We start from the raw sequence: 21,244 nt of genomic DNA on the forward strand, positions 1-21,244 counted from the left end.
TTGTGTGTGTGTGTTTGTGTGTAAAGGGGCAGCACATGTGCTGGCATGCAGAACAATGTGTTCACATTCGCCACCATTTTTGTGTTGTTGATAGTTTCATTCAAACAATACTTGAAGGTTGATGGTTGATAGAGCACGCTGTTGCACAAGTCATGCTCTTGTTATGACAGACAAGCTTGAAAGACAGGACCTCCTTTGTGTTTCAATATCATAATTCCCAGTTTTTAATTACAGTCTTGTGGCACAGTCACTTCCTCTTCAGCTTGTAGCCTGGACCACTGCTCGCCCACAATCCTGTTGTTAAGAAGCGATGAGCCTTGAAATCTGAATTCTTTGCCCTCATTCTCCCCGGTGTGGCACGCTACCGTCACCTCCAAGCATGCCTAGAGCCTCTCAGCCTTCCAGAAGGGACAGAGAGAGAGGACAGAAAATAATACACCTAATCATTTTTATTTCAAAGGAAGACAGGCACATGCACACACACACACACACACACACACACACACACACACACACACACACACACACACACACACACACACACACAGATCCCCAACCACAGTTGTGAGATGTCCTTCTGGAGTGGGGCCTGATCAAGCAGAGTGGTGCTGGTGAGGGATCTGTGTGGCTAGGGCAAGAGCTGCGAGTGACCTCCCTGTGGTTGGGCAGATTACAGCCCTCACAGCCGGCCCTCTGGAGGAGAACTGCTGCCGTAAGCATATGCACCCCCTCCCAAGGCCTTATGCTCGCTCTCTCTGCTTTCCCTGTCTGCACTCTGAATCATTTTTTTTTTTTTTCTTCTTTCTCTTCGTCTTCTCTTCTTCAGACTCTGTCTCCAGATCTGCCACATTAAACTCTCTCTCTCTCTCTTTCTCTCTCTCTCTCTCTCTCTTTCTCGCTTTCTTTCTCTATCTCAGTTTCTTTCTGTGTCTCTGTCTACGGCTGCATTTAGAAGCTGCTGTGGTTGATGGTTGATGAAGGGGCTGTCGTGCTGCTGATCTGCACTTTCCTCTGGGGCTGCCCGCAAAAGGGTGGAGGGGTGGAGGGCCAGGCGGCAGCCCAGGCAGCAGCCAGGCAGCAGGGCGGACGCCCTTGTTTGTGCTCTGCGGTGGAGAGGTCCTTGCTGAGCCACACGCCACTGGGAAAAGACAGAGATCGCAAGAGAGAGATAGACAAAGACAACCATAGAGATGAAATGTGGGCGATAGAGAATAGGGGGACAAGTGAGGGGGAAATACTATTAGAACTTTAAACATGAGTTTTAGGCTCCTCTACAGGAGGACAATCTCACCTTATGGACATAAGATCAGGGCCATTTCTTCTGCAACCATTTTCTAACAATGCAGTTATTTTACTACACGTATGCTCTTGTTTTTTTGTCTTTACTAGTATATAGCCATTTAGATCATGTTGGTGTATTGCTTAGTTTTATGATAGACAGATGATTGGAATGTCTCCTGGCTGTTTGCTGTGCTCCTGTACGATGCAGGGAAGATCTTTGACTTCTACTGTGGTTTAATCCTAAAATTGTAAGGAGTCAGTACTGAAGCCAACAGTAGCCAACACAGCAAATTAGACAGTGAGGTGCATGCTACTATTTAAACAGGACCACGCACACTGACACTAGGGGGGAAATCACACTCATACACAAGGGAAGCCAATGTTGTATTTGTGTGTATGTTTATCTGTACCTTGTTTAACTGCGAAGCCTGCAGATATATTCCAGTAATGTCAGAAATGTGTGCTATGCTAAATCCCTGACTGTTAAAAAATAACTGTGGGCTGTAATTGCTCCCAGTGGGGTATGTTCACAATGCTGCCTGTCTGTGTATATGTCTGACAAAAACGCAAGGATTCTAATTCAGAAGACGACATGACACCTTTTCGGTTTGTCATGTTTGGGCCTACCTCAGTGTTTGTTACACCACCACTAATATAGCTATAAAGCTGCTTAGAAGAACTACGTAAACCCTTTTTCCTTTTTCTTCTGTAGTGACAACAGCCCCTGAACAATTGCGCAATTGCGCATTGTGTTGCCTCTTGGTATGAAATGCGCTATAAAGTTTGATTTGATTTAGCAGTCAACCGAGGCTTTTGTTGTAATTGAATATTTGTGTGGCTGGGTGAGGAGGCTGCTCTGTTTTATTCATTTTTGTTGTATTTGGTTGGCATCATATCTTTTTTGTTTGTTGCTCTAGACACCTTTACGTTCTTATCTGGCCATTGTAAGTGTGTGAACTTTTCTCTTTGGTCAAAAGTACAGAGATATGAGCCAAAGTTATTGTGTGTGGTGTATACATGTTGTCAATGCAACAAATAGAGATTCTGTTACACAAATCCCAAATATTCTTTTAAGTCCTCTGCCATTTATAGTCATTTAGAAGTACAAACGACAGGTTCTTTGTAGAAATGGGTTTGAGATTTGACTGAAGCACTGCAGAATAGAAGAATAGACATGTACGTAAGCCAGTGAGTATGCAAACAGAAATACATGTTCTATACTTCTGTACTACTCAGAATACCATGCTAGTGTGTGTAATGATGGGTGTAATTGCAAGTCTGTAAGCTAGGTGTAAATGCAGTGTCTCAGGATTTGCAAGAGGACATTTTTGTAGGCTCCTCCATCTCAGACACAACAGAATCGATAGCTGGAGGTGAAGACAGAGTGATGGACAGGAGATGATCATTCTGTTTTGGGTACTACAAAACCTTCCTGCCACAGGGTCTAAAAAAGAACAGGTTGCCCATGGCACACTGGTGTGGAGAACACACTAATAAAAGAGTAAGAAAGAAAAGAGTCTGGAGGCGCTGAAAATAAACATGGCAGAGAAAATATTTATTCAGCAGTAATTTCATTGGGAATGTTTTGATAATTTGAGAGTGTATGATTCTGTGTGTGTGTGTGTGTGTGTGTGTGTGTGTGTGTGTGTGTGTGTGTGTGTGTGTGTGTGTGTGTGTGTGTGTGTGTGTGTGTGTGTGTGTGTGTGTGTGTGTGTGTGTGTGTGTGTGTGTGTGTGTGTGTAAAAAAGGGGGGGGGGGGGGCAAGAAGGCAGGCCTGGTGGTTACAGTAGGCTCTTTGAGGCAGTATTGGCTTGGAACAATGCCAGGCACCAGGTCTGCTGCGGCCACTGAAGACAGAGGCCTCCTTGTAGTTACAAGTACACACACGTGCTCACACACACTGTATTTTAAATACATGTGCGCGCACACACACACATACACACACACACACACACTGGAAACCTAATCATCATTTACTAAATCCATCTCTGAAAAGACAAAGACAGAAATGGAGGAAAGGTTTAATTTCTCTCTTGTGCTTTCAGGAGAAAAACTAAACTTTAAACGGATTAGGATTCAAGTGAATAGCAGTATATGTCATAGCACATATGTCCCTGTGGCACAGGAAGTGTGGCTTATTTACACAAAATATAAGTTGAGCCAGTTGTAAAAGGTGTGAGTGATTATAGTTAACCACATGCCCACAGAATTCACCACGGAATTCACCAAGAAATAGTGCCAGTTTTGTCCTTCGGCAAACCTCACTAGGAACAAAATTCCTAACTATTGACTCTAATGTGAGAAAAGGTTTCACATACATTTACTACGAGTATGTGGCCAAACAAATGGTTTGTGATGAAGTTATTTTAATTGAGAACATTTTAATGGTGCTTTTGCAACCTTAAGCATCTGACCAGTGGGGGCTTTCAGGCTGTGAATTGAGTCTCAAATCCTACCCCAAGGTCTTTGCACTTTGCGTGTGTCCAAACCCCTGCCAGGCCCTCACCTATAAAACATGTGGGTGGTCAGTTGCAGCATTAAGTGTTACTATGGAGTCAGTGAGTGTGTGAGTACACATGGCCTAATTAGATAACAGTTTTGTGTTTTCTAAATGTGTTCATGTAGCCCGAAGCATCCCCCATTAATCACAAATCCAATAACATTCCCTCATTCTTTCCCCAAACAACTCTCATAAAAAGTAATTATGGGAGTCAATGCTCACCTTGCTTACTTTTTGTCCTGTCCTAGTGCACACACGCAAACCGAGCAGATGTTTACCAGGAACTCAGTTTGGGAGTATATATGGTTTTATGGGTGTGTTTGTGTGTATTAGAGAAAGAAACAAGTCAACAAGTATTGTTTTTATTGTACTTTTCTTTGCTGTTTATTTCATAATACCATCATTTTACAATTATTAACACTTTATCCAAAAGTACATTAGACATGAGACGGTCTCCCAACAAACAGGGAAATTAAAATCCTACTGAAAATATTCCAGAATATTCTCAATACTTCCTTCTTATTTTGAGTCTCAGAGTTCCAGTTACCATGGCTCCCATTGTTTCTGGTGGTGGAGGGCAGGGTACATGTACAACCGACCGGAGGTGGTGTTCTAATACGCCGGGGTGCAAATGTATGAGTGTGCATATTATAAGGGAATGAGCTCATGCACTTGGTGCTGTACTCATCACAAGTGAGTGTGTTAGAGAGAGAGACAGACAGACAAACAGACCGACAGACATAAACATAGCTGCTGCTGTAATACTCCTCACAGAGGTCAATCCAGTACCCTCACATCAGGAATCTTTGCTAAGAGCCAAATATCATCATATTCGGTTTTTATTTTTCCTGACATGAATAGAAGACACCAATACAGTGTTAAGGGTCACAGTCTACTATTATACAGTCAGTTAGTTATTCAGATATCTTAAGTATGTTGCTGTTGACCAATATCCTCCACTTCTGTGTGTCTGTTTCGCCAGTCTTACATTTGTTTTTCATTGAATAAGAGTAACAGAGTCTACTTCTTGTTTGGACATGAGACACAACAAGCAGTGACCTTATCTTTCCGTTCCAGCCGGTCTCAGATCAGTATCTCCCACTCCCACTCTTTCTGTGGACCTCTCATCTGATTGACCTCAACACTGCATAACAGCTCAGCTGCATTATCAGACCAATCATATATACCAAGAGAACACAGCACCTGGAATAGTTTGAGAGCACTCCCCCCCCCCCCCCCCCCCCCCTTCGTTGGCAAGGAGTGAGACGAATCTAATGACCAAAAAGTCAGTAAATGGACAATTGACTGTACATAAAGCTCTGGCTTTTAATTCTGTGCTTTTTACAAGCTGCCCTGTATAGCTGTCAATAATAGTGTCAGTTTGGATGAAGACACAGATTTGGGGGTTTTCAGTACATTTCTACACCTTGAGCCTTCTGTAATCTTGGTGCTTATCTAGCCATCTGAGTGGGGGTAAGGAGGGGTGGGTTCTTTAAGACCAGGGAAGGAGAAAGTATTTATGTTTTAGCCTCACAGCTTCTTAAGAGTGTCTGCCATTTATAACACTAGATCGCTTGATTGACTTGGTGGTACAAGTCTAGTTTTTAATCTTCAAAGAATTTAATCTGCTGTTTTGTCTGCAAAATCACATGGGGTCCGGGTGAGAGGGCCTGGTAACAGTCACTTATCTTGATACAAAAAATAAGACAGATACAAAAATGTTCAAAGAAAAACACAAAAAAAACATTTGACTTCGCATAGCATTTCATAGCCATAGACACAGCCTTCAAAAGCATCTGCCGTCATGGCTGTGGAAGAATCCTCATCTTCATTACTTTGAGACTTAGTTCAGATGTTGTTCACAGCAAGTAGCACAGCTCCGGACTGGAGCAACACTAGGGTGCAACATGCACTGCTACGTAGTTAAACACTGCCTACCTCATAGATTCAGTCAGCTGTGAAGGCAGGGTTCAACCAAGACCAAAAACCTCCATGACATAAACACCCCTCACAGGCACTTACCAGTGCGGGGACTCAGGGTTTTATCAGCGTCACACAAGTAACGCGGCTTACCTCTGATCCCCAAGGGCACTTGGACTTTTTGCCTAGCTTCACTTGTTGAAGTGTGAAATGCGACCCGTGCAATAGAGCTGAAGCCAGGGCGAGACATCTCTCTTTCCATACAGAGTGCCAGTCCAGCAGCGCATTCACAGAAACAAACCCCAGAGGAGGTGTAACAGGAACTTGAAGGAACAAATGTTCCCATTTGTAATCAGCCTCCATATCTTCACTGTGTTGCACAGGAAAAGGTCTAAATGTTTATATTTTTTTCTTATATGTTATTCCTCTTTGTATGGTTGTTTATGAGCGTGGCTAGCTGGTCCCTGAATGGATGCTGTCCTCGCCCAGGTAGAGGTGTGGCCATCAGCAGGGCCTGAGTTTTGCAAAGGGTCAGAAGTAAGAGGGCTTCAGAGAGGCCATATTGTTGGTAGCGCAGTGTTCCTGCATAAGGGGAATCTCATACTCGAGACCCCCATTCAGTCCCAGTACAACGGATGGGGATAAGTCTGGTTCACCCTGTTTTTGAGGTAGTGCCCCATTCTTCACACCCCCCTTAACTCCCTCCAGCTCAAGCTGGGCTGGGTCACAGTCCAGATCCAGGTGGCCCTTGGCCCGCTTCTGGCGAAGGTAGCAAGCCACACCCACAGCCACGGCAATCAAAACCAGCAGTAGCAGGATTGCCAGGGCTGGCACTAGCATGGTGCTGAGTTGAGGCTCTTCCACCCGGGCTCCAGTGGTGGAAGCCACCTGGCTTGGTGTGTGAGCCTCTACACATGTGCTGTCTCTGGCAGAGGTCTCCCCTAGTGGGCTGGCACATACAGTGTAAGTGGAGTTGGGACGCAGGCCACGCAGGGTATATTCTGGGTAGGTGGCTGGCACGTTCAGGTGCATAGGTCGGCGGTCAGGGCCGGACAGGTTGCGGTATGTGAGTCGTATGCCACGAATGTAGGGCCGTGCCTCAATGTAACGGTGTAGGTCCAACAGGATGGAGGTGCTCGTCACCAAGCGTGGACTGATGTCTGGTGAGGCTGCCGGGATAACAGTTGCTTCAGGAGTGATGTCATTGTCATCGGCCTCCTCTGCATTGTTGTCAGGATGGGATGGATCATCGATGTTCTCACAGTAGGCCCCAGACGTGTGGGTGGGGCAGGTGCACTCCAGGTGACCCTGCTGATCTAGAAGGCAGATGCCTCCATTCAGACAGACGTCCGAGGGGCAGAGGAGGAATTTCTGGTTGGTGTTTGGGTCATCAGTGGGAGAAGGAGGTGCTGGAGGTGGGGGCTCATTGCGGTCACTGTCAGTAGAGGGAGTTTGACTGGGGTTAGGGGGCGCTGGTCTAGGAATTGCTTGTGTGGTGCTAGGAAGAGTGGTGGGGATTACAGGTTGGATGGTGGTCTTCACTGTGCTAGGAGTCAGGGTTGTGGTAGTAGGGCAGCCAAAGTCCCGGTGCTCCAGTCTCTCCAGCACCTTCCCTGCGTTGAGTGGTGGAAAGTGGCACCTTGTCTCTTCTGTCCTTCCAAGGGTGACCTGCTGGCTTCGCAGCCAACCAGGAAACCAGGCAAGTGTGCACAGGCAGTTGAAGGGGTTCTCAGCAACAGTTAGCCGCCTCAGGTTGGGGAAAAGGTGCTGGAAGCCTATAGGGAACCCCTGCAAGCTGAGGCTACTAATGTCCAACTCTTGCAGCTCCCCCAGCTGTTCAAAGTCCTCCAGGCGTAAGGGGCCCATAGGGTTCCCAGCCAGACTTAGCCGAATCAAACCCCCAGCCTCTCGCAACACCGGAGGGAATGTGCTCAGCTGGTTACTGGAGATGTCCAGCTCATGAAGGTTGGACAGGCCACCCAGCAGGTCTTCATCCAGCTTTGTTAACCCCAGACCAGCCAACTTCAGGCACTCTAGGTTGGGAGTCTGGAGGTCGACTGGCCCCAAGGCAGGGAGGTTATTGAATCGCAGGTCTAGCAGCAGCAGGCTAGGCATCTTTAGGGCAGGCAGTGACGACAGCTGGTTCCCCTGCAGTTTAAGCTCAAGAAGATGCCCCAAGTCATCAAAGGCCTGGGGATGAATTGTTTGGATTAGGTTGCTGTAAAGGTACAGCCTTTCTAAGAGGTCCAGCCCAGCAAAACTCTCCTGAGAAATGTGTGTGATCTGGTTGGTAGACAGGTCCAGGTTGCGTAACGAGGCCAATGGACCGAAGACCCTGTCGGGCAGCTCTGAGAGCTTGTTCTGGCTCATATCCAGCATCTCCAAATTACCCAGTGTGGTGAAGTCATCCTGGTTCAATGTCTCGATGCCATTCTGGAATACGTAAAGGTTCTTAGTGAGTGCAGGTACCCCAGAGGGCATGACTGGGGCACGACGCTGGAAACAGAAGATGGAATCAGGGGTTGGGCAAGAGCAGTCTTTTGGGCAGTCTGCGGGTAGTGGTTCCACATAGGTGCACGACAGAAGGAGAAGAGATGGCAGCACTAAGAGGGACGGTGTCATCATGCTGCCCCCCACAGAACCTGGAGAGAGATAAAGGAGGGATGGTGTGAGGGACAGGAGGGAGGGGAGAGGGCACAGGAAGAGCAGAGCAGAGAAAAGGAGAGTGGGTAGGTTAATGACCTGGACAAACTTTAGCATGACAAACATCAGGTTTGCTGTTTTGAGTTATATGAAATATTTTTTACAAACAAAAAGAGAGAGCATCTACACACACACTCAAGTGTATATCCAATCAGTTAAATGTATCTGGCTCTTTACAAACACAAGCCTGTATACATTTACACAGGCATTTGAATGTACTTGTTTGTCTTTATGTGGCTAGTTGCATAGTCAGCACAGGTTTGGGCTGAAAGGTCAAAGCACCCTCTGTGTATGTGCAAACTCTCTCTCACACTCTGTAGATGAGCTCTGAAAAAAAACAAAATGCTTTTGTGACAAACACCTTTGATTACAAACAAATACAAATACATAACCACATAAAGGGGAGTTAAGCCTGATGCTTAGAGACGCAAGCGCAGGCGCAAGAGGCCCTTGCGCGCCCCTTGCACGTCTTTTCACATCTTGCGTGGGTCAGCCGATTTTCTAGACTTGGGCCATTTTACGCAAGCCTATTGTTCTGGCGGTGAATTGCTTGCCGTGCTTACGCGCTTACGCGCTTACGCGCTTACGTGTTTACGTGCTTACGTGCTTACGTGTTACGTCTAAAATTGAGTATATCTCAGCCTTTAGAGTGTAAAAATGGGGGAGGGGAGGAAATGAGATAATCATGCACAAAGCAGCTGGGCTATATCAAAGAGGTATGTGTCTATGTCAGCCTTATCATTGCAGTCAATGGCCTTGAGATAAATACACACACACACACACACACACTTCTTTTTTTACTCCTTCTCTGATCACTACCCTCCTTTTTTGTTACTATGCATAATAAATTCTGACGGATGGCGAAGTGTGTGTGGCAGATGTCAGTGAGATTTGAGGGTAAGGCTAAGGTTTCATTTGTCTTGATTCTTGAAGTGAGATGAGCTGGTTTGAAAAGCGTGATGTGGTTAATTTTGTCTGAGATACTTCACATGGGTTATGTGAAGCTCTGGATGTGTTCACAATGTCACGTCAGTGCTGCATTTTAGGATTAAATCTAGCATTAAAATCTCATCAGGTTGAGGAGAAACATCCACGGTGGTAGCATGGAGACAGAGAGTTATTTATTGTTTTAACTGTAAATAGATCCATAACAATTTGCCACATTTGATGGGTTCAATTTTCTTCTCTCACATACAAACACCCGAACACAAACGCAAGCACACATCTTATCAGTCTGATCTAAAACCCATCTGTAGATGATTACCCTCCAGCTTTGCAGTGTGCTGAGTGACTTAATGCCGTGGCCTTAACTCAAGTGCATCTATGTTAAACAGAGAGACAGAGAGAGTGAGAGAAAGCAGACTTGTCAGATGAATGTGATGAGCCCGTCGTTTGTTTAAAGCTCTGGGCTTAGGCTTCTCCTCAGGATTGTAATCTTCTCTCTCCTCTCCTCTCCTCTCCTCTCCTCTCCTCTCCTCTGCCTCTCAGTCTTTTGTTTAAAAATTCTTAGGATTCACAGCAGTTCAATATTTTTTGTATGCTTTTATGAGTCTTGCAATCGGTGCCACAGTCTTCACCCCAATAACACACTGGATGGGATAAGTCTCTCTTTGTTCTTCTGGTATATGGGCGGCTATTGTTCTGACATCTGCAGGCTGTGCAGCTCCAGTGTGTTATTAGAGAGAAGTATGCTGCTTAATGGAGCTTGGGAAGTGTTGACTGAAGCCAGGAGAAGGAGAATATTCTTAACTTTGTCAAAAACTCTGAATGGCAAAGAGGGTTATGTGAGAATGTACCTGGCCCTTGAAGAAAAACATTTATTTGGGAGTTATCCTTTTTGAAGGTTAGGAGAGATTGGAGTGAGTATGTGTGTGTGGGGGTGTAAATTAACCCATGTAAATGTAATAGGGGAGGCTGTGAAGTGTACACTGGTTATTTCGCTTATTGGGTCTTAACATTTCCAGCCAATTATATAGCTCCAGAAGAACCAGTGTTACACAGATCTGCACACCACCTTATGAATGACAAAGCCCAGCACAGGGAAACCAACCACAGCAGAGATATAGCTCTGCTCTATAAATAAAAGCATGCTATTTAATCAAGCATTACATAGGCACTGTGTAGCTAATGCTAGTGAGCCCCACCAGCTCCACGAAAACATTGAGCAGAAATTAAGTTATGTTAGATAAGTCTGAAAAGTGGACATACAGCTGGACCCTGTTACCCACAAAGTTGTGAGGTCATCCATAAACTACTGCACTGGCACACTAGTGTGTTTACACACCGACCCACCCACTCCAACACCCACTCCAACACACACACACACACACACACACACACACACACACACACACACACACACACACAGAAAGTAAACAACTCGGCACTTGGCTGTATCACAGAATCTGTTTAAATAATATGTAATGTATTGTATGATATAATACAATGTGATAAACATGGAATCAAATTTGCCAACCAGGCTCTGATTAATTAAAAAGCTACAAATTAAAAACCCCAATAATTTCTGTATAGACTGTTGTGATGTCTTATGTTTGGCATTTTGGTACAACAACAACATGTACTAAACACAAACCTTCTCAAGTAGACACTGGCCTAGTCAAGTCACACACACACACACACACACACACTCACACACACACTCACAAACACGCATACCGAGTAAAAAGCACCTTCATCCTACAGTATCACATACTGTAGTACCTCTCACATACAGTTGCGCCATAGCAGTGGAGGAAGTAATCTGTTGTTCCCTACAGCACAATGAAACCTGAAACGCCTGGAGTGTGTCTGAGCAACACGCGCGCCTCGTGCCTTCAGCACGCACATACACACACTCACTCCTACTGCACATTTTTCCCTGAAGTGTGTATTATTATAGTAATGGAAAGGGAAAACCGTGAAAAAGAGTGCAAATCATTGAATAAGGGAAGGTTCTCTCTGAATTGAACGAGAGCGACTGGTGGTGAGCAGCTTGTAGCTGAAAGCTGAGATGACCTCTGTGGGTCATAAATGAAAAGTTGTGCCATGTTAAAAAGGTCTTAAGGTCTTAACTCTGCAAGGTCACAGTGTTCACTGTAAGGTTTGGTATAAAAGCGGCGCTTGTTGTCTTTCCCCCACGTCGAGTTTACCCAATAAGCATCAACCATTACTGCAAGTGCCAGCAGTTTCAGGGTCAGTCATTACCCTGTAAGCAAAATGACGTCCCCTAGACGTCCCGTAATGGTCTCTCTGAACGTTCTAAAAACGTAAATGTGTATGGTTCCCGTGACAACTTTAGGACGTTTTGCACGACGTTCCAAGACCGTCCCGAGGACGTTGCGGTGACAACTGGGAAACGTTTTCTATAGGTCCTGGAGACGTTATGCAGGACGTTGCAAGCACCTCCCGAGGGCATTGTGGTTACGTCTGGGGAACGTGTTTCTATAGGTCCTGGGGACGTTCTGCAGAAAGTTGCAAGAACGTCCTGAGGGCATTGTGGTGACATCTACAAAACCTATTTTAGACGTCCTGGGTACGTTATTCAAGGATGCACCGCGGACGTAGCAGGCACGACCGTTTTTGCTGAGCTAAATGAAGAAAATAAAATAATAATAGAGCGCGGAGCCGTCATTTTGCTTACAGTGCGAACACACACACAAGTTCAAGTTCATTTATATTACACATTTCATATGATATGCATAGACACAGACACACACGATTACAAACTTGATTGCGGGCATGGGAATTGAACCGTAAACCTTCCTATTACTAAACGAGATCGCTACCTACTGTCCTAACACTGTCTGATTACTATAGTGCCACTTTAACAGGTTTATAACAGTGTGAGACAGCCAACAAACTTAGTCTTTTTTTCCGAGGGTTTGAGGAAAAGCATATTGTAGCAATCTCAGTCACTACGCATTGAGGGTTTTCCGTAATGATTCCTTTTTTAATTAACATCCATGGCACATCACGGACGTGCGGGCAGGGAGGCAGAATAACTAGCCAAACTAAGAATGATGAAATAAAATAAATATGAATGCTTCTGTACTGATCTGTGCTATAAATGTAATGTCTGCATGATTCCAATACAATGCATACATAGGAAGGTGACCAAGTGTCTAGCTTTAACATATTGAGCTTTCCACAGGCCTTCAAAGATGGTGCAACAGAACGAAGAGCTCACCGGTCAAATTGTCTGATTGGAATTTCTTTAAAAATCCCGTCTCGCAAACACAATTTTGACAACAATCCTAATATTACGTAAGGCCTATAAAGCAAACGTGCACTGCCCTTATTATGTTTAAAAGGAACAGGCTAATCTGCCGTTAGAAAGTTATTTAACAACACGCATATGCTGCATTTTAAAGCGCAAACCCTCGGTTTCAAACGAGGAGCGAACTGAGTGAGAAGGATCCAACATTGCCAAGCAGACTAGCCTTAAAAGCTTTTTTTCAGAGGCCAAAAACATCTGATGAGGGTAAACCTTCTGACGAGGATGAACCTGTAATACCTGCAGTGTTGCGCGTTTCCTTGTATTACCGTGCGTGAGCGCGCGGAAGAGCCGAGAGCGGTATTGCAGACAGAGATTTTGAAAAATTATAGCACTCGCCTCATATTGAAAATTGGAGCTGTGAACGTAGTTCAAAATTATGAATTATCAACAATGGACTGAGCAAGTTCATGTAGAAAGTGAACTTTCCAAACACTGAATACCTGAAGCCCTAGATGTTCGAACAGCATCACCAAAGAAAAAGCTGAAATGTCGGGCGTTTATGTCGTTATGGAGTGACAAGTTCTCTTGGCTCAGGTGCGAGGTAATTGATAGTCACAGTAAAATGTGCAAAGGATTCACAAGAGGGTCGAATAATTTAAGAATCTCTGCTCTCATTGAACAGAGCAATGACCATGTTGCGGCGCTCATTTTAACGCCACAGCAGGTTGCGCTTAAAGGCCACTTATTGACGCGCATCAGACATAAATGTTTTTGTTTCCCATTGTAAACTTAGGAAAATAAACATGTTGCATTCTAAACTACCTGATTATGTTATTATTTAAGCTATGCAGGCCGTCAGTTTTCTTCAATGGGCTAATTTAGAAGCAGAAATAGGCTAGATATTTGGCCGGCTTATCATTAAAATGTCGGGCAAATGAAAATCATTTTTCTCTAGCGGAACTTCTGGTTCAGAGAGGACCATCAGAGGACCAAATAAGAACGGTCCCTAAAAGTCCGTTTTACGGCTCATGCGAACGTCACGCAGAGGACCTGCAGGTAAAGGTTACGGGACGTTTTTAAATGACGTCCTGGGGACGTGTGCTGAGTGACCAAATTATAACGTTCCTTAATAGTCCGTTTTAAGGCTCATGCGAACGTCACGCAGAGGACCTGCAGGTAAAGGTTACGGGACGTTTTTAAATGACGTCCTGGGGACGTGTGCTAAGTGACCAAATTATAACGTTCCTTAATAGTCCGTTTTAAGGCTCATGCGAACGTTACGCAGAGGACCTGCAGGTAAAGGTTATGGGGACGTTTTTAAATGACGTCCTGGGGAGGTGTGCTGACAGACCAATTTATAAGGTTCCCTAAAAGTCCGATTTAAGACTCATGCGAACGTCACAGAAGGACCAAACGTAGACTTGCTACGAACGTCAAAAACGTTCTGGTAACGTCCTCTAGCGAACGTTGTGGCGGGGACCAATTGGGGACGATTGGGGACCTTGCGAATGTCCTGTTAACGTCCTGGGGACGTTCCCTGTTTGCGGGGTAGTGCCTATCGCGGAATAGGCACTTATTTCACACCCAAAAAAAGTCCCTGAAAGAGGTCCTGCAGGAGCAGTTCTTGTAGTGGAAAAGGTGCCCCCCCCCCCCCCCCCCCTTCAAAAAAAATAACAACAACAACCGGCGCACAAGTCCCTGCGGTGGAAAAGCGCCTCTCGCCTGTGGTCTGTGTTCCTTGAGATGTTTCAGTACGTCCATGAGGAGACCACAGGTTGAGGCTTCATACACAGACTCTCAAACACAAAGACAGAGTTCAAACACACACAGACAAAGACAGACTTAAGAGTCAGCTTAAGCTTTAGCAAGATCTCAACAACCACGCGACAGGAAACACACACGACACACCTTAATTTAATCCCTCTGAGTTCAGTTTCTGTTTCAGCCTATTCTTCTCTCTCTCTCTCTCTCCCTCTCTCTCTCTCTCTCTCTCTCATTTTCATTTTTCTTCAGAAAAGAGGAATTAAGTCATGCTTACCCACATACAGTACATACATGTTCATATCTGTAACAAACAGTAGCAGGTCATTGATCACCTGTTCTCAGCATCCCTTCTATTGTGTAATACAAAAAATATAATGCTCAAAATAGAAAATAGGTGTGGGGAGTGCATAAACATCTATTATGCACAACAAGTAAACACTAAAAAAGAGGGAGAGAAAGAAGCCTTTGTATTGGTTGTGTATGTGTGTGTGTGTGTGTGGGGGGGGGGGGGGGGGGCATTCTTTTGTCCTTGCAAGTTTGTTCCTGCCTGTCTATAGGACAAGAGGTGGTGGGATGTGAGAAGTATGTCTTCATTCTCTCTGTCATACACACACACACTCCTCCAGTCTGATTACTTAGAGGAGAGCTGGTTGTTCTGGTTTAGTTTGGTCCTTGTGTAATTCTGAGGGCAAATGTGTTTTTGTGTGTGCACGCGTGTCTGTGTGTGTGTGTGCGTGTGTGTGTGTGTGTGTGCGTGTGTGTTTGTGCATTTAAGGGTGTCGGAGCATGGCATACCATTTGTACACAAGGTAGATTCAATTGTGTATTCTGTTTGAAGAAGGGAAAGGAGAGAGGGAAGACAGAGATGGATATAAAAAGATTGGAATCAAATAGAGAGATTCAGATGTATGACTCTAAGCTCCTGGAAGGGAGTGATTCATTTGTTGCTTAACAGGCCAGAAATGTGACAGTTTGTATATGCTAATGTTGTGAAGCGGGTTATAGAAGTGTGTGGAATACAGGATAAGATCCCTGTAAGTGAAAGATATGAGGTTGAAGGTGCGGACATGTAGAGTTGAGTGTTCCTCTGTATGAACATTTGCGATTTCTATGCAATTCTAATGTATACTGTTTTACTGCAGATAGAGGAGTAACAGGCTTAGTAAGTTATGAAAAAGGGCATACACTGTACGTTGTATGCTTTATGATTCGTACACACGCACACACATACACACATACACAGAGAAACTAATATTTGTGCACACACAAAAGTGTTTAATCATGTCCAATCCTCAAAAAGGATTGTGTGAAAATGTAAGAGAACGTTTGTGTCCAAACGTTTGCGAATCGGCATCTGTTTGGTTTCAGGGGTTACGCAAGCTCAGGACACGTCAAATGCCTTTCCATTGTGTGCAGTGTATGCATCTGTCAGGTTTTAGAAGGCTTTAGAAATATAAATATATAAATAAAAATTTTAGCTAGTTGTCATGACATTAGTTGTATATGAATAAGCCCAATATATACCCAGAGTTCAACAACACAATCTCTCTCTCTCGCTCGCTCTTTGTATGTATGTGTGTGTGTTTATGTGTTGTGCACACACAGAGGAGTTAATCAGCGCATTCCATATCTGGACCTGTGGTATGCTTTGCATGCATACACAAACACATGCGCACGCACACACACACACACACACACACACACACACACACACACACACACACACACACACACACACACACACACACACACACTGAAGGTTAAGTGACTGAAACACTATTAAGAAATTTGTGGTAAGATTTGAGGAAGTAGTTAATATTTATCAGATTATTTGTTCTGTTCATTAGTCATTAATAGAGTCTGCGGAAGGATATGACCTTGTTAAATTCAGGGTAGGGGTAGAGCATAGATACCAGTGTGTTCATGGGCAGGCCTGTGTGTGTGTGTGTGTGTGTGTGTGTGTGTGTGTGTGTGTGTGTGTGTGTGTGTGTGTGTGTGTGTGTGTGTGTGTGTGTGTGTGTGTGTGTGTGTGTGTGTGAGTGTGTATGAATACCTGTGTATCTGTGTCTGTCTCTGCACATGTTTGGGAGTATGTGAAAGCGTGTACATTTGTTTAATGCCCGGCGCCCTCTTTGGTTCAAGGCTCATTTCCTAATTACAGCTCAGGCAGGAGGTAATTACAACCTTACATTAAAAGTCCCTTTTCTTTTTTTACAGTTGGGCTGAAATGCACCAATTTGTGGTGGCTCTCTGGGATGTGCTCCCTCCCTCCATCCATCCCATACTCTCATTTTTTTTTTCTTGCTCTCTGTCAGTCCCCTGGTCTTCCCTTGCAAAACTTTGGAGTGATCATTTGGTAGACAGCAGCATTTGTATGTTATTTTCAGACTGCAGGTATAAAGTGGACTAGATTGTTTTCCATAACATGTGAGAAAGTCACATTAAATATTATTGTTTTTATTCATTTGTTCATATGTGGTACTGGAATATGATACATAAATTATTCCACCTAAGATACCTCAGACCTCTGAACTGAATTTATGGGACTTTCACATCACTAAACCAAGACAAACATTGTTTTCCAAGCTGTAAATATAAATATCAGTTATGGTTCTGACTATATCCCTCCAATGCCCACTGTGCATTATTTACCTTAAAATGGCCCTAATCACACTTATATTCCCATTGTATTTGTTAACATTTAGGTTGGCTTGCTTGGCCTTGTTCTTTTGAGCACACAGGTCAGTTCAAGATTGTGCTGTTAAAGGGGGAGTCAGCAAGGCTGGTGAAAGATTGTTGATGTTTGAACTCAACAGCCACAAAGACAAATACACCCTCCCTCCAGTGCTCCTTCAGAAGTCCCCCCTTCCCCAAAAAAACTAAAACAAATAATGGACGTGCATTGCCAAGGCAAGGTCACTGGGTGACCAAAAGAGAAATATGTCTGAATCCAGAGCATCAGCTGAGGGCCAACGCTTGACACGGCGGTAGAGATGGTCTATCTTCCAGCCTCATACGCCAATGAAGTGGATGTCTCTTTCTCATAGTTGAAGCAAAACATTATAATATAAAACGCTACAGATTGTTTTTACTTAACTACAGTGACTAAAGGGGGGACTGTAGGTTTGCATCAGCTAAGATAACAAGGAAGATAATGTTACCTAGCATAGCATTTCAAATTAAGCATCAATCCAAATAATCCCACTGCTCGTGTTTTTAGGTCTTCATTGCTATAAAACCCTTCACAACAGTGTACAGTTGCTGCTACGAGGCTAACTGTAAGTGTATTTAATATTTATCTAGTTTGAAATGGTTCTTCTTAACACATCATGTGTTCTCATGGCTTGGTTTGGTTGGTTTGGTTTGGAGATGGTTTGGTTTGGTTTGGAGATGAGCTGTTTGCCTCACTGCTGTCCCAGCATGCCTAAACACTGCCCACAAGACAAGCACTGATGTGGCATTTCAACACCTGGAGAGAGACCTCAGGTCAGATGGGTTTGGGCCGTGCTCTGCCTGGTTGCCTCCGCAGGGTTCACAGATACTATGGACAAACACACATCTAGGGAGAGTACGCCACATTTACTCGAGAGAGAGTAGCAGGCGATTAGAGCTACAGATGAGAAAGATGGGAAATGTGCACATTTCTTGGGCACTAGCTCTGTACTTTTAAAAGAGAATATTAAAGAGAAGCATTCAGCCCTTCTTAATGCAGTCCATGCTCCCTCTCTTTCCTGCTCTACGTACTCCAGAGCATTGTATTCATTCACTTAACAAACATGCCCACCACATAGACTAATAGAAGGATGGTATCTGAAAGAAAATATTTGAATGATGATTTGAAAGCACACACAAACTGAAGCACACTTGATTACACTGTCCAGAAAGACATGCAATCCCTAACACTGACAGAAAATACAGTGCATGCTTGCTTCACCCTCAACTTCTCAATGTCTTGATGTTACTTTTCCACTCTGTGTGTGCGCTGTCAACTCTTGTTCCATTGACCTAAGCACTCAGTAAAGGCTTCGGATATTTTCTTATCTGATTTCCATCAGATGGAAATCTCTTATTCTACTCACTCTCTGATACTCTTGCACCTTATTCCTTCTCTATAATACTTTGAATGATGCTGTATGCCCACACGACTTGCAGCCTTGTCTATGTTCATGTTGCGGTTCAAATAACAATGATTTTGATCATTTTGAGTAAATGAAAATGTGCAAGATCTCTGTTTGAAAGCACAATTTAGTAGATTTTCTCTGAAGAGTCTGACAGTGAAACGGATCTGTGATGTCCCTGTGATAATAGAAGTCTAATAGTAACAGCAATGACTCACAATTTACCTCTGAACAGTGAAATATTTCTTATCACTACTAGTTGACTTCATATCTTGTGTTGGTTTACAGAGTTTTGGGGCTTAAAGCCTGCTGTTCAGAATTTACACCAGAAATGGCAAATTGCAAAAAAAAAATACGATCAAAAACGATCACAGTAAAAATGATTTTTAGCTGGTGTTAGGTGTTTTTTGGCAAAAACTAACTAAAAAAAAAAAAAAAAAAAAAAAAAAGATAAGTTCCCAGAAGTCACAGATAATTGAAGAGCGACAATTCACTCAAATTGACACAGTGCTCAACAAGAAGAAGAAAAAAATATTAAAGCCATTTAAACGAAAGGAAAAAAATCTAGCTTGGACTTAATGTATGCGGGCAGTGGGTTGCAATCTTAAAATTTTCCCTTTGTTTAATGGCTTCTGATAGACAATGAATAGTTAAGAACTATCTGCTACTAGGTTAGATTAAGGTACTCTGTGAATTTGTTGTTCGAAAGTCATAAATCGAATATTGGATCTAATATGCAAGTAACCATTCTAAGAGACAACAATAATTGTGACATATGCACAGAAAAACATCGGAAATTGCCGATAGAGGGGGAGGATCAAATCATTTCCAGCCGCCGTGACCGCATGCCTATCTGTGCACTTTGGTATGGGGTGAACTCGTGTGATGTGGGCTGTTCTCCAGCACACACCAAAAACAGAACAGCTACGTGACTAGGTGCCCCTGGATGAGAGGCCAGGTCAACCTCGCTCGCGAGTGCACAAACCCTCCAAATGTTTGGGTTTCTTACTACCCTAAATCTGCCCTATCTTATTCAGGTACCACGTATACTTGTATTTCATTTGCCTATGATTAGTTGGCCCGGACTTTGTCACAGTTAATCGTAAAGAGAGAGGATAACAATGATTGCATCTTTCCTGATGCGGTGCGCTCAACTCTTAAATGAACTTTCCTCTTTATTTTCGGTGACTGTCTGCTGGTCTAGCACTTGCCACACGCGCCGGCCAGTGCCAAATCCTCACGCGCGGTTGCGCACGCAGGGCGGCTTATACCAGACATTCTGCCTTTTTAAACAATCACCTATTCACATTTCTCAAACTTATTCGAACCAAGAGTTGTTTTATTATATTTGCAATTGATTTGTTGTAAATATGAGGAATGTATGTGTTTTTCTTCTCATAGTCGTTGGCTAGGATAGCAACTATTATAGGATAGCCTTCATGTGGTAGATAGCGATGAAATCGGCGTAAGAGTTCTTAGTGAACAGTGAAGGCTTGTTACCAGTTAAACCTTTAGCTATTGATCCAATTACTGAAAACTCGTGTAATCAGAACACACCAATGTGTTTCGGCCAGCTGAGCATGTTTCAGATGAAAACGGCAATAAAACTGCGCTGTTGACACAAGTGGACAAAACTTTCCGATTGAGTGAGTAGGCTACTTTTGGCAATTCAGAAGTGGGAAAAACTCTCACTCACCGGCTGAAACCCTGTAGTGCCCCTTCGAGGCTTTAGTGCTTTCTGAGAGCTGACTTCTGTTTTCTTTTTTTATCCACGTAGTCGACGAAGAAAGTTAATCGCGGTCCTTGACAAGTGGTAGTGAAGCCATTGCAAATTGTAGGTTATTCTTTACCATAGCTTGCTAAACAGCATCCGATCATGTGTGAGGTGTAGCAGTAGCAAACACCTTCGGTCCGATGAGGTTTAAAATTGATGTTTTGACCCTCCGTCCTGGTGCCGAGTCTGCATCGCGCTTTTGAGGATAGGAATGGGAGGAGCAAGGTTTCAAGCGAATTGAAATAGGCTGCCTTGGTTATACGGTGACTGGCTGGTGTTGTTCTTTCGGGAAGGTGGAGTCCACGCGCAATTTCGTTCTGATTCTGTAGCATTTCAGCTTACTCAACCGGTAAACTGGAACAATGTATCCATAGTGTAGACCTGTCACAACCTGTGAAAATGAGTCTACATGCCAGCCCTGTAAGCCTGCCATAATAAAAAATGACAAGGAAATTGACGGTATGTGACATTAAAACAAACGAAATAACCCGGGATACCGGTTTGCTTATATATGTGCATTAATTGACAGTGCCATGTTTTTTTTTTAAGTCTGTTTCTGTAAACCTGCTAGGTTATTCAATAATTGGATTTAGATAACACACATTTGAATGGGTATTTAGCCTAAGTTTTGTTTCCTGACTAAACAAGAATTTGGGCCACATGTATCAACGGTGCGGTGCACTAAAATCACGAGAAACACATTTTTCTACACATAAAACGGTATTTATGAAAATATCTTCTGCACATGGTCTCAAGTAGAGGTCTGCGCAGAATGGATTTTTCAGTTTAGATCAGCATAGATCCTGTCCTGCTCCCGCCAGGTCCCGTAAAACTATGTAGTATTTTGTCCCGCTCCCCTCGCAATATCCCGCAGGTTGACGTTTACACGAGATGGATTTTGCAGTCCCACACCTGCCTGCTCCAATCAAAAGGTGCCTTGCCGTAAAAAAAAAAACTCCTCTCTTTGT

At 43.8% G+C, this 21,244-nt stretch overlaps 2 protein-coding genes across 3 annotated transcripts in view; one reads left to right on the plus strand and one right to left on the minus strand.

The window, feature by feature from the left end:
- Positions 1 to 21,244, plus strand: part of coro7 (coronin 7) — an 86,671-nt gene that overhangs the window by 52,243 nt on the left and 13,184 nt on the right. The window lies entirely within an intron of this gene.
- vasnb (vasorin b) lies at positions 5,151 to 20,426 on the minus strand. 2 transcript variants are annotated; one of them, XM_080855857.1, is made up of 2 exons: positions 20,353 to 20,426; positions 5,151 to 8,343 (listed from the first exon to the last, which is right to left on the minus strand). In XM_080855857.1, exons 1-2 carry the CDS (start codon positions 20,378 to 20,380, stop codon positions 6,233 to 6,235), a joined length of 2,139 nt encoding a protein of 712 aa, XP_080711983.1. In that variant the 5' UTR covers positions 20,381 to 20,426; the 3' UTR covers positions 5,151 to 6,232. The 2 variants fall into 2 exon arrangements, with proteins under 2 accessions (XP_080711983.1, XP_080711984.1); XM_080855858.1 differs by having other exon boundaries at positions 20,199 to 20,422.

This window comes from Sprattus sprattus, assembly GCF_963457725.1.
Source record: "Sprattus sprattus genome assembly, chromosome: 18".
Taxonomy (NCBI): domain Eukaryota; kingdom Metazoa; phylum Chordata; class Actinopteri; order Clupeiformes; family Clupeidae; genus Sprattus; species Sprattus sprattus.

Coding starts and splice junctions, on each gene's coding strand:
- vasnb (XM_080855857.1), bottom strand. CDS start 20,380: ATGATCGGATGCTGTTTAGCAAGCTATG. Junction 8,344..20,352: donor ATGCTGTTTAGCAAGCTATG/GTAAAGAATAAC, acceptor ATCTCTCTCCAG/GTTCTGTGGGGGGCAGCATG.